A 20,890-nucleotide genomic window follows, 5' to 3' on the forward strand; every position below is an offset into this window, starting at 1 on the left:
CAATGAATTTGTAGGTTCCTTAAAAGCCATTTGTAAGTAAGTAATTATTATTACTACTATTATTATTATTATTATTATTATTATTATTATTATTATTATTATAGATGGCATTAAGATATCATCATTGTGTCTTCAAAAACTGCTTTGTGCACTTTTGTGTGAAAATGAGATTTTTGCATCATTAGGCACAGATTTTAATGAGCTTTTGACCCTGAAAATAGTTTACCTCTATTCTTACAGTAATTTTATTAGCTATAATACAAATAATTATGCTATGTAATTCTGAGCTAAACTGCGCCTTCAGTTTCTGTTGTGTGTTAAGTCTGCAATGTCGGATTTCTTCCTATGATTGTTGAGAGAGAGTTGTGCCTGAACTTGCACATGGTGATTAACCGGAAAACATTACAGTGATTGAAACTCAAAATTTTGATATGATTCTTGAGAATATTCCAGTGCAATCAGGACCTAATAATAATAATAACAATAATAATAATCAGGAATAGTGAAATATGAGTAGACATGGCAACTGATGTGGAGTTACCATTAATGAACATTTAAATCTTGCAAGAACAGCATAAGTGATAATTCTAATAAGCAGGGAAAGGATTTATATGTAAATACATATTTACTTATAAAGCTAATATAATTTATATTTTGCATTATCTTTATGTTTCACAATGTGTAGGGTTGAAAAATCCTACTTTTATTTTCCATATTTTTCCATATTTTAGAGTTTAGTACATATTTTCGTTAATTTCCATATATTTTCCATATTTCATATAAAACAGTCCATATTATATTAGGTTTAACAATAAAACAAAACAAAATTCCATTAACTTTTAAAAATACATTTCAACAATAGAGATTTAAACACATGTTCAGTAATCCCTTTAACATCAGAGTTATTTGAAAATTAGCAGTCCTATCAACAATGGGAAAGTAAGTTACAAAACTGTATTAATTTAATTTAAAATTTTTAACAGACTTCAGTTGTGCAGCTCAACAGTTAAATGCCAGTCAGAGTACACATAGGTTCAGTTTTGTAAATCATACTATAAAGACGGTAAATATGCCAAAAGTACGTCATTCAGTCAATTTAAAATCAAAACTAACAAGTTACATTTCAGAATTTAAAGAAGATGGTTTATCAACTGACAATAAAATATTATTTTGTAATTTGTGTCAGTGTGCAGTATCATCTACACAAAAGTTCCTGGTGCAACAACACATTACAACTAGTAAACATCAGGCCAACAAACAACTAAATTCCAAGCAGAGACAATTGTTTTTAACACAACCAACAACATCGAATGTAAGATCTGAGTTTAACATCGACCTGTGCCGTTCTCTCATCTCTGCTGATATTCCTCTCTACAAACTAAAGAATAAGGTCTTCAGGGAATTCCTTGAAAAATATACTCAACATACAATCCCGGATGAGTCAACACTTAGGAAGACGTATGCTCCATCCATCTACGATGAGACAATACAGAAGATAAGAGATGAAATTAAAGATAGTTCAATTTGGGTTTCCATTGATGAGACTCCCGACAAAGAAGGTAGACTTGTTGGTAATGTAGTTATCGGTTTGTTAAGTGAACAATATTCTGAACGAATTCTTTTACATTGTGATGTTCTAGAAAAGTGCAATAACAAAACTATAGTTAAACTGTTCAACGAAGCTATGGGTATCCTGTGGCCAAAGGGTATTATGTACGATAATGTGTTATTCTTTATTAGCGATGCTGCCCCTTATATGGTCAAAGCTGGACAAGCATTATCTGTTGTATATCCTAAATTGACTCATTTTACTTGTGTGGCGCATGCATTTCATCGTGTGGCAGAAGTGGTCAGAGACAATTTCCCTAAAGTAGATTTGTTGATTTCATCAGTGAAAAAAGTATTTCTCAAAGCTCCCAGTAGAGTTAACGTGTTGAAAGAAATGTACCCTGAAATTCCATTGCCACCAAAGCCAATTTTAACTAGATGGGGTACATGGCTAGAAGCAGTTGAATATTATGCCGAACATATAGACTCTATTAACAATGTTCTCCTTGCATTGGACTCTGAAGATGCAGTCTCAATTGATACTGCGAAAACAGTTACCTGTGACATAAGTGTGAAGAATGACTTAGCTCACATTCAGCATACATTTTCATGCATCATAAAAACGCTCAAAAGTCTCCAAAATAGGCACCTTTCACTATCTGAAAGTTTTGAAATTATAAATAGTACTGTGGAACAACTGAATCGTGGTAGAGGTAAAGTTGCAGATGCAGTAAGAGCTAAGGTGGACACTGTACTTTCAAAAAACCCTGGATATGAAGAACTACAAAAGGTTGTTGCTGTGATGAGTGGTGAATCAACAGTGAAGATTAACTTGGACTTATCCCCAGCAGACATTGTGAAATTGAATTATGTACCAGTTACTTCTTGTGACGTCGAACGCTCTTTTAGTCAGTATAAATCTATCCTCAGAGACAATAGAAGAAGATTCACTTTTCAGCACTTGAAAGAAATGTTTGTAACCTATTGTTATGGTAACAGACAATAAAAATTGTGTTTTGTTGAAACTACATTGGAAGATAAGGTACGTCCATTATATTTTTTGTTTAGTTTGATTAAAATGTACCAATATTTAACGTACATAGTCATTTTTTTATAATTTTAAGTCCATATTTAATTCCATATTTTGGTAAAAATCCATATTTAATTCCATATTTTGGTAAAAATAACTACATATATATTTACATATTTCATATATTTTTAGTCCATATAAATCCGTTCCCTGCTAATAAGTAATCAATAGCCCATCAGATTAATAAATAAGACCTGTTACAATATGAAAAATTAATAAGATTCCCACATAATAATTACTGGTTAAATTATCAGGATAGAGAGAGAAAAACCTTAAAACCCAATATGGCTTCGTACAGAAAGCAATCAAGCTACAAGAACAATATAACCCAAATCTAAAGCCAGAAAAACTTCCCTTACCAATATCACCCATGGAAGATAAAGATATCATCCTTAGCACAAATTTAATTGAACATGTCCTAAAAAGAGATAAGACTCCTAATGAATTAAACAAATTACATTGGAAATGATTCACAGTCTGTGCCCTGAACTACAATGGGTACATATTTATACAGTTGGATCCAGACTGGAAGTAGAGGATGGAGCTGGAGCTGGAATTTACTCAAAATTATTAACTTCTATGTTGCAGTTTGGAAAGACTACCTATTTTGATGGCGAAATTCAGGCAATAGAGATGGCACTAACACATTCTCAACAGAATAAATTCATGTCAATGCGCAGTTATTTTAAGTGATTCAAATTCAGCTATACAAGCAACAACAACTAACAATTCTCCAGTCTCCAGTAAAGTGTTAGAAATTAAAAAGATTATCACTTTATTGTTTAAACAAAATAAAATTATCCATCTTCAATGGATATCCTCTCATTGCAGGATCCACGGTAATGATGATATTCCTGATTTTTTGCAAAGAAGGGCATCAAAATTTTAGAGAAACCAAATCAAACTTTACCCTACCATTTTGCAAAAATTATGATTAAAAGAAACTTCCAGAAAGAACTGTTGGAGCACTTCAAATTTCAAAGTAGTCATGGGCAGCTATATTGCAAAATAAATACCGTCATTTCCCTTAACTATGATCCTGGAACACAACTATGGTTCCTTCAAATTCTGTATTCCATAACTTTGTACCTCGTTTTTCTACATTTTTGCTGTACTGTAGTTTGAAGTCAAGTCACTGCAGCTATTTACGAATGGTCTATGTTACTTCTACAATGTTCTTTGAATGGTTGTATTGTGGACCATAGTTGTGTTCCAGGACCATAGTTATGGGAAATGACGGTACTGTGTTTGATGGCATGTAAGACACAATTTTTTTTAAATAGGTGTGAAAAACAGGGTGCATCTTAAATGCCGGTATTCGATTTTGTATTACGTCATACTGAAACAGTGATTAAAACATTTAAGAAGTGTGGTATTAGTAATGCACTGGATGATACAGAGGACAATTTGTTGTATGAGGACTCTGATTTAGAAGCGGTTTCAAGTATTTCTTCATTCAGCTCTGGAAACGAATTTCTGGGTTTTCAAGAGGAAAATTAAAACATGGGTACTCTTTCGCAGTTAGGTTAGATATTATATTTCTTGAAAGTAAACCTACTTATTGCCTTTTGTTTGAATTACAGTAAATTTATTAAGTGGAATGCCTGAGAAAAGTGTAAAATACATTTTAAAAACCATCAATTTGCGCACATTTTCTAAAACAGTTACGTATTTTATATAATTCCTGAATTTCATATATTGCTGGTAACATACGTAACAATACATTGTTACAAACTCTTTTCAAAGCCAAATTATTTTTAAAGTGTGTGTGCAAGTGTACATGCGTGTGATAGTTTTTAAAATTCACAAACTTATTCAAGACATTGGGATTGGTAGCTGATATTTGATATAATGTAGGAAAATATGACATGTATAGCAACTTTACTTGGATGGGAAAGCATCAGCTGAGTTTCATCTCAATATGTGGAGAAAAATTGGACTAGTTGTATCACTGTGTTCTGTGGTAGGTGGCAAGTTGCACTCTGGATGCAAGCACCAAGATCTATGCATACCGTGTTGACTGTGTGCATACAGATGTTCTGAAGATGGCAGGTGGCTTGGCTGCAGGCTATCGTAAGAAACAAAATGAAGCTGGTGGGGAAGAACCAGAGGATGGTCAAGATGGAGATGAGGAGGAAAGCAGTGAACAACCAGTCCGCACAAAGAAGAAGACACGCAGGGTTAGTGAATATTATTATTATTATCATCATCATCATCATCATCATCATCATCATCATCAGTGCTTTTCTTCTGGAAAAAAAGGTGATGGAATTCAGTATAGAATATTTTTAGTGGATGGGGAGATGATTACTGTCCAGTTCACGGAAATTTTGTCATTTTTAACCTTCTTTTGGTCCAACTAAGACTTTAAAGGTCTAAGCAGAATTCAAAGGAGAATTGTGTTGAAAACATATTGACACATTTTTGAGTTCTATGATGAAAAATGGAACAAATAGGTGCTGGGATGCTGTTTATTAACTCATTTTCGGGTTCTATTATGAAAAATGCAAGAAAAAGATGCTGGATCACCGTTCCGGCACATTCTACCAGGAAAAAGCACATTATTATTATTATTATTATTATTATTATTATTATTATTATTATTATTATTATTTGCAAGAAATATGATGATCATTGTCATTACTATCATCATCACATCAAGGGGTATGTTTTCAGCATTTTTCATTTTCACTTGAATTGCTATTTTCTGGGCCTTCCTATGTTCTGGCTGCTAGCTAGATTGTGTATTGCGTCATTTGAGAAGTTTTGTGTAGGATTTTATAGCACAAAAATGAACGGACATAAAATATTATCCAGGCAGAAATTCCCCCCCCCCACCATTAAAAAGAATGGGGTTTTCAGGCATAAACCAATTTTTATTTCTGAAAATACTTGCCTTTTGAGGGCTGACCTGAGACGGATTCTTGCATTTAGGCTGGCTTTGGCCCATTGTGCAGCCTATATATATATATATATATATATATATATATATATATATATATATATATATATATATATATACATACAGGGTGTTTCAAAAATACGGGGCATAATTTCAGGTATGTATTTCCCACATGTAGACAATCAAAATAGTTCATTACAACATGTGTCCGGAAATGCTTCATTTCCGAGTAATGGGCTTCACAACACTGAAATTCACCGGAACGTTTTCCTTTCCGCAGATCGTTGTCATTACAGAAGATGTTCAAAATGTCCACCTCCTGCTTGAATACAGACCTCACATCGATGTCTCATTGACCTGCGAACACGATCCCAAACTCCAAGAGTATTGCGTATGTCCTCAGAACATTCGATTCCGAAGGGATTCCAAATCAGGCACCGGAGACGAATAAACCAATGATTTTAAATGGCCCCACAAGTAGAAATCGAGAGGGTTCAGATCAGGTGAGCATGGAGGCCAAGCAATTGGGCCACCTCTACCTATCCATCGATTAGGAAACCTTCGATCCAAGTACCGGTGAGCCGTACGACTGAAGTGTGCAGGAGCGCCATCATGCAAGAAGTGAATGTGTTGATGATTGTTCAGTGGAGTGTCTTCTAAAACATGAGGTATGGTGTTTTCCAGGAAGTTTGTGTACGCCTGCCCCGTTAAGTCTGTTTACAAGTACATGGGGTCCAACTAATCGATCACCAATGATACCGGCCCACATGTTGAGGGAGAACCGCACCTGGTGATGAGATGGAACAGTTGCACGTGGGTTTTCATACGCCCATACATGCTGATTGTGGAAATTTGTTATGCCATCTCGTGTGAACTGTGCTTCATCTGTAAATAATACTAAGGCAGGAAAGTTCGGATTTACATCACACTGCTGCAAGAACCACTGACAGAACCTAACTCGTGCAGGGTAATCTGCTGGTGACAGGGCCTGTACACGTTGCAAATGATAAGGATACAATTGATACTCTTTCAACAGTCTCCAGACAGTCGTATGAGGAACATTGACTTGCAACGCTACCCTTCGTGTGCTGATAGAAGGAGTCATATTCACAGCCTCCAGAATCTCCTCCTGTACTTCTGGAGTTGTAGATCTTGGTCGTCCCCTTCCCAAACCAGGAGAGTTAAATTTTCCATACTCGCACAGACGGTAATGGAGACGTACAAATGTCTTCCGATCTAGACATTGTCACTGTGGGTACCTCTCCTGGTACAAACGACGAGCCAGCGCAGCATTGCCATCCGCCTTACCATACATGAAGTGTATCTCTGCCAGCTCTTGATTTGAATACATGTCGCACAGTCTAACGCCTACACAACACTGAATGTAACCTTCGCCTCGGAATGAACTGTCAGAGTGCCCTCTTAATGTCTCCTTTGATGGCAACGACCTGCGGGAAGAAAAACGTTTTGGTGAATTTCAATGTTGTGAAGGCCATAACTCGGAAATAAAGCATTTCCGGACACATGTTGTAATGAACTATTTTGATTGTCTACATGTGGGAAATACATACCGGAAATTATGCCCCATATTTTTTAAACACCCTGTATATATCTGTGTGCGTGTGCGTGCGCGTGCGCGTCCGACAGGTGGTCTGGGTGGCATCCGTGAGAACAGGTGCTGATAGGTGTGCCATCTTGCCTTTAGCCCTGTCATAACTGGATTGCATCCTCAGCCATGTATCTAATAAGCCTGAGAGTCCAGAGCACTAAGCCCTTTCCTATATCAACATCATAAACCATCATAATTCCCCAAGACTTGATCCCAGTCTATTTTTAACTATTGCAGATGTTAGGTGAAATGAAAGGAATGTGGAGTGCATTGATGAAATGATATAGAGAAATAGAAATACCTTGAGTATACTCTCTGCAACTTCTGCTTTGTTCACCACACATTCTATCACGATTTGGCTGGGGATGAAACCAAGGCCACTTGGATGGAAGTCCAGCGTGCTAATGCGTGAGCCACAAATGTGACAAGAATATGCTGCACTGTTGAATAGCTCATCTGCTGTTACCTTGCAACTTGATTCACACTACACGTTATGTATTCTGAATTTTGTTTAATTTCCTGAACTCCTTGTAAAATCATCACATTGTTTGTTACATGCTTTGGTCGTCCACAACATTTTTTATCTACCACAGAAGCAGTCTTTTCAATTTGTTATAATCTTTCACAATGACAACAAAGTATCTGTTCACACCTCAATCCATTTAGAATTCTGAATCTTCTGATTGTACTGGAATAAAATCTGTTACTTTCATAGTATCATTGAATAAAGCCAGTTTGCTTTTGTCTTTTCTGGTATGAATTAAAAAAAATCTTTCATGAACAGAATTATTACTCCTATTATCTTTCTATAAATATATTTTTTAACAAAATTAGTGTACTTTCAGATGTTTGTGATTTTTTTAAATAAGCCTATAGATAAAATGCTACCACAAGGTTGTTAGTCTGTTAGAGAAAATGTCCAGATAAAAGTTTATAATAATTTAATTTCCTTTGTGTTTTGTCAAGAAATGTGAAAAACTTGGTTTCGTGTTTGTACAGCGCAAGAATACTATTGCAACCAATGTGGAGACTTTAAATGGAAAGTTGGATGTGCATTGTATGAGAGATCCTTACTTTTTGCGATCAGCTGGTGGAATGGGCGAGTGTCAGCCTGGAGACTGCCACTTTCTTGCAAGTTGTAAGGTCCTCAACAATTCTGCTTTAATACTGTCTTCAGAACAGCCATATTGGAACAACTGTGTAAAATCAGTAAATACAGATCAACTCAAAGTTCAGCTTTCTATACCAGGTACTGTTGTTTGTATGTAGCTTGTAAATATATGTAAGATCATTTAAAAGTCACTTCAAACTTTAAAGTGTTATAAATATTGTAATATTTGAGGTGAGGGAGGGGTGGGGAACGATCACTGTGTTGGGCAGATAATGGGATTTTCCATTCATTGCGTTTCACTTTTCCAGTTGCCCAGTTTGTTGATTAAAAAAATTATTTTATTAGTATTGCTACAAGAATTTTGAAGTTTCAAGCCAAAGTTCATAATATTACTATGATGTACCGAAATACATATGTTATTTCCGTGCAGGAATTCTGCATTATCATTTGGTGAGGAATGGGTAGAACGGAGAAAAATTCTCTAGGGTAACGGAATTCGAACCTGGTTTTTCAGCTCTATGTGCTGCTACTTTGTCCACTAAGCCACACTGGATTCAAATTCCGATGCCAGATTGAATCCCTCTCAGTTTAAATTCTACCCCTCTGTTCTGCTTTGGTGGCCTACTCTCACGCACTGTCACAGAATATGTGACAGTGGTAAAATGTCTAACACTATGTAAAGAGGTGCACTTATTACGAGCGTAAGTAATCACTTCATGATTCAAGACTGTGCCATGTTCCGTGAGACCCAGACCACTTAGTCACTCACTCACTCACCACCAACACGACCAACAACACCAATGACTACGGTCATCACCACGACCACAGCCAACATGACCAAAACTGACACGACCAGCACCAAGACCACTAGCACCACCATCACCACTGACCAACACGACGACCATAGTCACCACCACAACCACCATTACTAAGAGCACCACCACCATGACCACTACCACGACAACCACCAACATGACCACACCACCACTATGACTAACACCACCATGACCACCACCAACACGACTACCACAACCAACAAAACCACGAACTTCTCCAAGATAAAGACCACATCCACCACGATAACCACAAAGACCAGCATCACCACCACAATGACCGACACCAGTACGACTAACAGCATGACCAACACCACGACTGCCACGAACACTATGACCGATCACTACTACTACCAACACCAATACCACCACTGCTACCAACTATGCCACCACGACCAAACCCACCAATACAAGCATCACCTCCCCGACCACTACCAACACGACCACAACTACAGCCACCACCATTCCCATCACCACGACCAACAATATCACTACATACATGACCATCACCACAGACATGACCGCCATCATCACAACCACCCATATCAACATGACCAACACAACTATGGCAACAAACCAAACACCACGACCACCACCACAACATCATCACGACCACCACCACTACCAAAACCAACAGCACGACTACCACAACCACCATCACGACCAACACCACCACCATGACCACCACAACCAACACCACCACAAACACGACCAAACCACCTTGACCACCTAAACCAACGACAAGCACCACGACCACCACCACCACGATGAACACCACAAGGACCATGACGACCACACCGACCTTGGCCACCAACACGACCAATACCAACAGCACGACCAACCCAACCACTACCAACAGGACCACCACCACCACGACCAACACCAAAACGACTACATCCACCACGACCAACACTACTACCAAGACCACAGCCACCATCACGACCACCACCGTGACCAAAACCGCGACCACCACAACCAACACTGCGACCAGCACCAACACAAACATGACCAACGCAATGACCACTGACACGACCAACACCACTACGACTACCACCATTACCAACATGACCAACGAAACCATGGCCACCCTTACCACAGCGACGAACGAACACTACTACTACCACGACCATTCAACGACCACCACCTACATCAGAATGACCACTGCCAAGACTACGATCAACACGACCACCATCATGACCATCACAACTACAATGACCACCTGGACCAACAGGATTACATACTAAGATAGTAACAAAAGATTTACGATGAGGTATAATCCTATTTATTATTTCAGAAGTATTATTCTTCTTCATTTCATTTTTTTGAGCATTCTTCCATAGAAGCTTATCCCCTACGATGTCGGCCTGTATCTTAGTTGGTATAGCGCTGGTCTTCTATGCTCAAGGTTGCAGGTTCGATGCCAGCTCAGGTTGATGACATTTAAGTGTTTTTAGATGCGACAGGCGCATGTCAGTAGATTTACTGGCATGTAAAAGAACTCATGCAGCACAAAATCCCAACACACTGGTGACGCTGATATAACCTCTGCAGTTGCAAGCGTCGTTAAATAAACCATAATTTACTTTTTTTACCACCACCACCTCGACAAACACAACGACCACATCCAACATGATCAGCACGACCACCATCAACACCTCCACTACGACCTCCACGTCCAGCATAAGCACCACAACCACGACCAACAAAGCCACAACAATCACCACGACGACCACAATGACCACCCATACCAACACGACCAACACCACTACGACCACGACACCAGCACGATCATCACCACCACCACCACCACGACTACTACCAACACCACCATCACAACCAACTACAACACTACCAAGATCAACTCAACCACATCTTTAACCAACATAACAGACACGAACAAACCACCATGACCACATAACCACGACCACCCTTACCACAATTCTGAAGACCAAAACGACCATAACAACCAATACCACCACAAACAACACCACAACGACCACGGCCAACACCACCACGACCAAAACCGCAACCAGCACCACGACCACAACTTACACGACACCATAACCACCACCACTATGACCATCACCACAGACAGTACTACGACCAGCACCACCAAGACAAACACCACCACGACCATCAGCTCCATGACCACCAACACGACCATAACTACCACACCGACCACCATCACTACCACCACTACGATCAACATTACAACCACCACGACCCCCACCATGATCACTATGACCAACACGAACACCACAGCCACTACCACTACGACCAACGACCACCACAACCAACTTCCCAACACTAACTCCACCACTACCACCACCAACTCGACCACCACCAACACGACAAATACCAACATCACCACCACGACCAACAACACCACGGCAACTGCCGAACCCAAAACCAACACGACCAAAAACACAACGAAAACCATAATGACAACACCACAAGCATCATCACCACGACCACTGCCACCAAAATGATCACCTCCATGACCACCAACATGGCCGCCACCATCACTTAGACTACAATCACTATGGCCAACACTACCCTGACCACAACCACCTACACGACCGTCACAACCAAAATTCACGCACATCTCCACCACCACGACCATCACCTTCACGAACATAATGACCACCACCAAGACCAGCAACACCACGACCAACAGGACCACCATCTCTACGACCACCACCACGATCAACAGCACAACTATCTTCATCATGACCAATATCACCAAGACCAACATCATTACCATGACCACTAGAGCGAACACCACGACCACCATTTCTACGACCACCACAATCTTAAGTCTCCACCACGACACCACTTACACGACCAACATCGTCACGACCACTACGACCTTGACAACTACCAACACAACCACGACCACCACTATGAACAACACCACAACCAACACCAAATACGACTGCCAACCACAACCACTAAGACCACCCATACCAACACCACAAAGATAGTACGACGATCACCAAGACCAGTACTACCATCACCTTCACCACGACCACTTGCACGTTCATCACCATCAAGTGGAAGAGTGGCTAAGTGGAAGAGAAGGCCTTATGGCCTTAACTTCGCCAGAATAAATAAATAGATTAATACCAACACGACGACCATCACAACCAACTCGACCAACACAACGACCACATGCACCACGATCAGCGGGACCACAACCACCACGAACACCACCACTACCACCGTCACAGTGACTAAAACAACACGACCAACACCACAGCTATCACCACGACCAACACTAACACCACCACAACCTCAACGACTACCAACACCACCACAACGAACACTACCATTTCCACGACCTCAGCCACCATGACTACAAACACTATGACCATAAACACTACAACCACCATCACTACGAGCACCAACTCCACGACCGCCATCACTACCAATCTCTTCCACAACGACTGCCACAACCGCCATCACCACCATCACTACGACCAACACGACCAACGACCACCAACATGATCAAGACCACCACTACGACCAATACACACGACCAAGACCACCAATACTAATACTATGATCTCCACCAACACGATCACTTTGACAACCACCACGACCAACACCACTTCGACCATCAACTCTGCAACCACGACGACCAATACCACGACCATCACCACTAAGACTACGACCAACACCATCACAATCATCACCACGACCAAATCCACAACGACCAACACCAATACCAGGACCACCAGCACAACCACCATTACTACCACTATCACCAGCGCCACAACCACCACCATGACGACCACAAGCACCACGACCAACACCATAACCATCACAATGACCACCTCCACAACCAGCACGACCAACACGATCTCCAGCACAACCACTACTATTACCATGACCGTCACCAGCAGCACCACGACCCCCACCAACACGACCAGCAGCACCACGACCACGGACACCACAACTACCACCACGAATACTACCACTTTGACCACAACCACCACTACCAATATTAACGATATCCATTACCACTACCACGACCACCTCCACCTTGACCAACACCACCACGATCACCAGCATGACAACGTCCATCACACCCAACTCCACCAACACGAATACCACATCCACGTACTACACCACAACCACGACCAACACCAAGAGTATGACCACAACGATCACTACCAAGACCAACAACCATCACAACTAATATGATTACCTTCACGAAAATCACCATCATCACGACCAACATCTCTACAACCACAACCAATAAGACTAATACTAACACAACTACTACGACCACTACCACCACGATCATTTCTACCATGTTTACCACCACTACGACCAACATCACCACGACGATTACCAGGACCAACATCATTACGACCAGCCCTACACACACCACTAAGACTACCACCTTCACCGCGACCAGCAGCACGACCAACACCATTACCACAACACCACGACCACCAACACCACCACGACCATCACTATGAACGTCAGAACCACCACTACGACCACCACGATCAATATAATCGCCTTCACCAGAACCACTATGACCACCTCCACCACGACAACTACCATGCCTACCACTCCGACCATGATCAGCACGACGAACTCTACGACCATGATCATCACCACCACGACCAACACCAGTACCATCTCCACAAAGATCACTACCAACACTACGTTGATAACCAACAGACCACAATAACCACGACCACCTCCAATGCGACCAAGACCACGAACACGATCACAGTGTCCAACAGGAACAGCACCACCAACACGAGCACCAACCAACTAAACCACGAACATCACGACGACGATCACCACCATGACCACGATCAACAACGCCACCTACACCGTCATCACCGCCAACACGTCCAACACCAGTACCACCACCATCACGACCAACACCACTACCACCACAACCAGTACCATTACGAGCAACACCACCACGGCAACACCTGCCACCACGGCCACGACTGTCACAACTACCACCCTCATAACCACCTTCACCAATGCCACCACGACCAGCACCAACTCCACAGTCACAATCACCATGACGACTTCCGCCACCACGACCAACAACGTCATGACCAATATAACCACCTCGACCACAACCAACTCCACTCCCACGAATATCGTCATCACCACTACTATGAACACTAGCAACACCGCAACCACCCAGATGACTACCACGACTATGACCAACTCGACTATCAGCACGACCAGTACCAACACAACCACTTTCACCACGACCAACACCACCATTACCACCATCTCGTCCACATCACCACCACGACCAACAGCACAATCATCACCATCATGACCAACACCACGACTGCCACGAATACCATCACTTCTACGACTACCACGACCACCACCACCACGGAACTACCTACACGATCAACATCACCACCATAACCGACACGACAAACACCACGTTCACCATCTCCATGACCACCATCACCTCTACCATCAGCACGACCATCACCACCACTGCGACCACAACCAACACCACTACGATCAGCACCATGATCACCACCATGACTATACCACCTCGACCAACGACCACTGTCCCCGCCACCACCAACTCCAACACGACCACCACTACACCACGACCAGTACCAACACGACCACCATACCACGACCGACAGCACTACCACGACTACGACTACCGCACTGCAACCACTATCACTATCATCACCATACCATCACAACCACCACGATCACCAACACCTCGACCAACACGAGCACTATAACCACGACTAACATAACCACCGTGACCACCACACCATCATTACTTCCATCAGCTCGACCACCAGCACGACAACCACGACCACTACCTCAATGACCACCACCACATCCACTGTAAACCACGACCACCACCTCCAAGACCACCCATACCATAACACCATAACGACCCTGACCACCACCACCATCATGACTACCACCACGACCAACATAACAACCAACACCACCATCTTGACCAACACAACAACCACATTCACCATGATCACCACTAATACCACCACTACCACGACCAACACCACTGTGACCACCATAAGTGATTAGAATATGAATGCTACTTGAAAATTATCTTCAGGTTATTCGTAAGTTCATGCTCAGACCACAACTATTTACAATCTAATTTAAATGTAAGTGAAGTTTATTATCATTTATTGGTTACAAGATGGATACTTGCAAAGTATGGTAGGTCTGCTTCTACCGCTTTGTGATGAGTTCTCTGTTAATGCCATGATGAATAATGCAAACTCGAAGAGTCTTCCTCGGAGAATGAAGTCTGTTGACTGTATAATGTACTAACAGTGATGGATCGCCTGCCAATCCAACCTGAACTGCCTAACCTAACTGTATTGGTCTGATTGTCTCTCTTCACTGTGTGTGTGTCTGTCTGCCTCCTGTTCCCTTGTCAAGCAGGACTCTTCTATTTGTATGATGTCGAAGGACACACCCAAAAATGTTAGCATACCCGTGCCATCAGACTGGAAAAAGGCCAATTGGCTTTTCCAGATGTCTTGAAAGGTTAAATATCCTAAGAGGAACGAAAGAATTGCAGTCATGTCAGGTTAAGACATATTCATCAACACATCATTAATTTATCCAATTAGATTCACAGAACTCATTAACTTCACCCATGGTCATCCATGTCCATGCATGAAAAAGAAAGGATTCACGCCAAGAGCATGTGAATACTAAGGGATCAGAGCACAATGTTGGGGCTACATGCCTTATCTATTCTAATCAAATGTAGACCATCTTGCATCAGCTCTGGTAGTAAATCTCGAACTGAATTGTTGCTATTTCTCAAAGGTAATGATCGCCATGGCCAAGTACTATAGAATCACACAAATAAAAATACTTAACGTTACTGTTCCCAAAGAATACTCTTTATGTGACGAATACTCTGAATCACCCGGCTTGTTGTCTGAAGGCAAACCAGAGCCTAAGGGCCAACAGTTATGTTGATCTTACCTTTTATCAGTGGCAAACTGCAGTTGTATAATAAGAAATATTGGTCATAACATAACATAATATGTACAGTTACCCTTAAAAGGAATGAGACAACTCTTGGTCGTCGGAAGTTAAAGTTCTACAGCATGGTTCACTCAATATCGACGTAACAATAAGTACCATGAGAAACATAACAAGAATTGTTACAAGGACCGCAACAAGGACAAGGCCCAGAATAAGGATCACGAAGAAGATAGCCATTTAAGGCCACTATTTCACAACATAGCTCGGGTCACAAAATATCATTGCTTCTCTCTACCAAATGGCAAATGCCTGCTATGGGATCTACATTCTGGACTGCTGCTGTCATTGTCTTGTCTCGGTAGCTCATATAGTAGCATGTCGGTTCCACTGTATAACCGAAACGTCTCGTGTTCGATCCGAGGTAAAACTTTTTTTTTATTGAGGTGTAATTAATTTCTTTAGAGTTCTTGGACTGTCTGATTTGTCGAAAAATATGGAATAATTTATGCCCAATTTCTGGATCTTACAAGTGGGCTGAACCTCGTCAAAAAAAATAAATCTTACTTGGAAGTTAAAAGTATTCTTCCTCAAACAAAAATCATAAGAAACAAAAAGAGACCTGTTAACTTAAAATCTTGTCCACATGCCATCAGCTTCTATTACAACTCCAAGTCAATCCGGCATGGTTGTAACGAGATTGTGGAATAAGTTCTGATCCCAGGCGAGATCTTCCCAGGTGTCAACAACTTGATTCCACAATTCGTCTCGATTTTGAGGGCATAGATGCCTATTCTTCTCTTTTTCGATTCTGCCCATAAATGTTCGAGGACATTCAAATCAGGTAACTTCGGAGGCCAATTAATGATTTCAATCTCGGGTCTCCTTTGAAACCATCTTTGAATGCTTGCGGCATAGTGCACGGGATGGTTAACCTGTTGGAATAGCAATGTTCCTTCGGGAAAACATTCTTGGGCGGAAGGAAGGAATATATTTTCCAGAATGTGCTCGTAAGTTCCCTCATTAAACCGGCATCGATGCGTTCTACAATGCCAGGTCCATCGTAAGACATCCACCCCCAACATGATATGCTAAAGCGCCCCGATCTTTCCCGTCGGTGCACATAGCACTGATCATGTTGGAGACCATCCTCATGATAGACATGGACAGGACCTTCGTAATCATTCGAGATTGTTGTTTTGTCGGAGAAAATTACATTTCTCCAATCGAAATCCACTCGATTGGTAGCGAAGGCAAGACGGTCGACAGCTTGTGCTTCCCCCAATATTTCCATTTGCGCAGGCCTCCGGCTACTAATACCGTGGTTCCTCAACCTGCTGATCACAGTCTGTGAAGTACTGGGAAAGTTAGATGCTGCTCTTATTTCGTTAGCAGTCCGAAAGGGGTCCTGTCGAACTGTCTTGAATAAGCGAGCATCCTCTTCCAATGAAGAAATCCGCGGACGCTCAGGAATAGGGCGATTTTCAACCTCCTGAATTTTGGTAACAATGAACAAACCTCGCAGCTGTACTTCCAGGAACACCAACCAAACGGCCAGCAGATCTAGCCCCATATCCAGCCTCAACTAGAGCTATAACGATGAGAAATGAGGGATGACGATAATACTTTAGTGTAGACAATGACTATTTAACGTGATATAGAATTATTGAAATAAGGGGCATCTTGCACAGTAAGAGTTAATAAATCAACTCTAACTTAAATATTTAAATAACAGGATATAACAGAAAGGCCAATTGTTTCGAAACTAATCAAATTAAATCTAATTACATTAAGTAAACAAACCCCAAGTTTGACACCACATTGCTACAGCTAAATTGTAGGTTATTAACATAAGCATTGAATAGGTCCGTACTTAAGCATTGAACGACAAAACCAAACATCGAAAGTTCGAATCTTGCTGCGGAATGTAACTTCTTGCTTTTTATAATGTAAATCAGACTTATAACTACAATCATTCATATTTCTTACATTATTTATTAATATTTATAGCCAACATTGAATTTGTAAAGAAAAGACTTTAGAAATCTCATTTGGAATTTGTGATCTGTAGTGACATAAATATAGATTATCTCTCGGAACCTTTCCGTAAAAGTAAATTAAATTCACTCCTTGAAACTGAAAACCTTAGTCGTAGAGTAATTTTCCCACCAGCATACAAGCTGAAGTAGCACAGCCATTGATAAAAGTTTTGTACACAGAATTAGACTGAATTTCTATTTGACAGAATCTATAATCAATGGCTTGTCTGAACATGATAAACAAATCCTAAGTGTTCCCAATGTCACTGAACAATTTCAAAATATTAATGTAAAAACTAAAAAAGGGTCATAAATGCTGTATCTAGTGATTATTTACATTTATGTCTACAAAATGAATCTTGCAAAAACGTAAATGATACTGGTACTACTGATATTAAGAGTAAATGTATTGTATTTTTTACTTAATCTCAGAATCACTTCAGTGGATGTTCTCCACTCAATGCTGTGAAAAAGTTCAAAAGTAAAAAAAATGTAGATAACGTAGGGACTTAAAAATCTCATGTATTAAAAAGAAGAATCTATATGCAATGAGTTGCAATGTAATGGTCCTTGTGTTCTTAAATACTACAAGAAGTACAGTGTAATTTATAAAAAATTATGAAAGAGGGAAATAGAATACATTTGAATAGAAAAGTACAAAATTCAGATAATGCAATTAAAGCTATTCGGAATATTATTAAAGTTAAACTTGTAAATATCCTAAGAAAGAAAATATTTTTTCATTAAAACCAGTGATTATAAAGTAGAGGATCCCAAATCTATTGCAAATTCTTTTAATGTCTTATAGTATATAGTACAGAAATATTATTGACAACTTAAACATTCAAGATTTTGCAAAAGATACTGCAATTGGTTATTTAAGAGATGCATTTAATAATTAGTATTAATATATGTAATTAGTCAATAACTGCAACAGTGCTTTTTCATTCAATCATAACTTGAATAAAATTGAATGAACAATAAGTTAAACACTATTGCAAACACATAGATAAAATAGTTAAAACTCAGCTGAAGGGGTGACAATGAAATAATCTAAAGCCACACTTTTAACAAAAATTGTTTTGTGCGAGTGCATTTCTTACACATAGGGAAAGCTACTAATAAAATATTGTAATAATTACTCAGCAAATGACATAACCTAAGGACTCTAAACGTTTGTAAAAGTTTGTCTGTATGGCTTAGGAATATTTTTTAATTTCATTTTAATTGTTAGTTTTTAATATATGTGCACTTACATTGTATATGTGTGTGTGTGTGTATAAATGCATTCATTAGATTAACGTTTATAATATTATAACTTGCAATTTTGTATTGTCTGTGATCTTAACACTTAATCTGAAGACTTTGTAAAACTCTATTTCAACGTTATCTAGACAAAAAAAAAATCGTTGATGTAGACTAAGAATCGAACTCGCTCTCTTCTACACAATATGCAGATGTCTTAGCGTCTGAGCTATTGAAATGAGTCGACCTGGTTGGCGAGTTGGTATAGCGCTGGCCTTCTATGCCCAAGGTTGCGGGTACGATCCCGGGCCAGGTCGATGGCATTTAAGTGTGCTTAAATGCGACAGGCTCATGTCAGTAGATTTACTGGCATGTAAAAGAACTCCTGCGGGACAAAATTCCGGCACATCCGGCGACGCTGATATAACCTCTGCAGTTGCGAGCGTCGTTAAATAAACCATAACTTTATTGAAACGACACGAAAGCTTTCCTTTCTGTGCAGAGTGTCGATCTAGTCATGAAGGTCCATTGTCGATTTAATTACACGATTTATATATATATTTATCTTTTATTTACGTAATATTATCATATTTTTTGCAGTTTTTGAAGTGAATTTCGGAACGATGCTAGTAACAAACCAAATGGCCTGAATTTAAGTAACTCAATATTCGTTATCTTGTGTATCAGTGCTCTGGTCTCCGATCATGCGCAGTATCTTACAGCTGTGACTTAGGAATATTCAATCGTCTCATTCTTTTCCAGGGAAACTGTACATGGATTTATTTGTTACAGATTTGAAGGACAAGGAGATCTGCCCTGTTTTTTCTCAGTTTTCATTCCTGTCTTGGTCTCTTGATTCTGAGAAGGAGAATATCAGTCCGAATAATATTCTGCCTGTCTTGCCTCCTGAAGATTCTGATTTTGCTTTTGATGTCAATGCAGTTCCTGAACCATTACCTCCTGAAGACAATGATATTCCTCCAGATAACTTTGAAGGTAAATACTACAGAAACATTATTCAAATCTGAAGTTTGCGTGTTAATACTGATGGTGATATGTTTTTATGGAAATAAAAATTCTTATTGTTTCACTTGGAAATATAGTATGACTGGGAGTACACATCAAAGCAGTCTGGCGAGTTAGCGCTGTGGTAGCATGTCTGCCTCCAGACTAGCCGGCTGGGTTCGATTCCCGGCACGGTCAGAAATTTTAATATAAAATTTCTACCTCGGGACTAGGAGAGATGGCGGTGCACAACTTCTAATCACTAGATTGTGCACCAATATGCCTGGGTTGAATCCCATATCTCTCCGCAGTGCATATGAAGAGAAGGCATATGTCACTGTTGATAGTGATTCATCTGTCGGATGCGGACGTTAAGCCTGGTGGCCCCCTTGGTGCTATTCGACAGTAGTAGGCTACGTGCTGGCACCGGGATTCCCCTTCTCCCTTCCTCATCTTCATCACCCTCATTCCAGACACTACACTTACACATACACTCACCTTAGTACACAACATAAACT

The 20,890-nt window shown here is 40.4% G+C and overlaps 1 protein-coding gene across 5 annotated transcripts in view; it reads left to right on the forward strand.

The window, feature by feature from the left end:
- The window catches only part of barr (non-SMC condensin I complex subunit H), a 152,569-nt gene that overhangs the window by 60,064 nt on the left and 71,615 nt on the right, over positions 1–20,890 (forward strand). For all 5 annotated transcript variants that reach the window (XM_069818218.1, XM_069818222.1, XM_069818221.1 and 2 more), the window contains 3 exons: positions 4,606–4,818; positions 8,149–8,398; positions 20,160–20,363. In XM_069818218.1, coding sequence (XP_069674319.1) covers positions 4,606–4,818; positions 8,149–8,398; positions 20,160–20,363 — 667 coding nt within the window. The remainder of the gene's footprint in view (positions 1–4,605; positions 4,819–8,148; positions 8,399–20,159; positions 20,364–20,890) is intronic.

This window comes from Periplaneta americana, chromosome 2, assembly GCF_040183065.1.
Source record: "Periplaneta americana isolate PAMFEO1 chromosome 2, P.americana_PAMFEO1_priV1, whole genome shotgun sequence".
NCBI lineage: Eukaryota > Metazoa > Arthropoda > Insecta > Blattodea > Blattidae > Periplaneta > Periplaneta americana.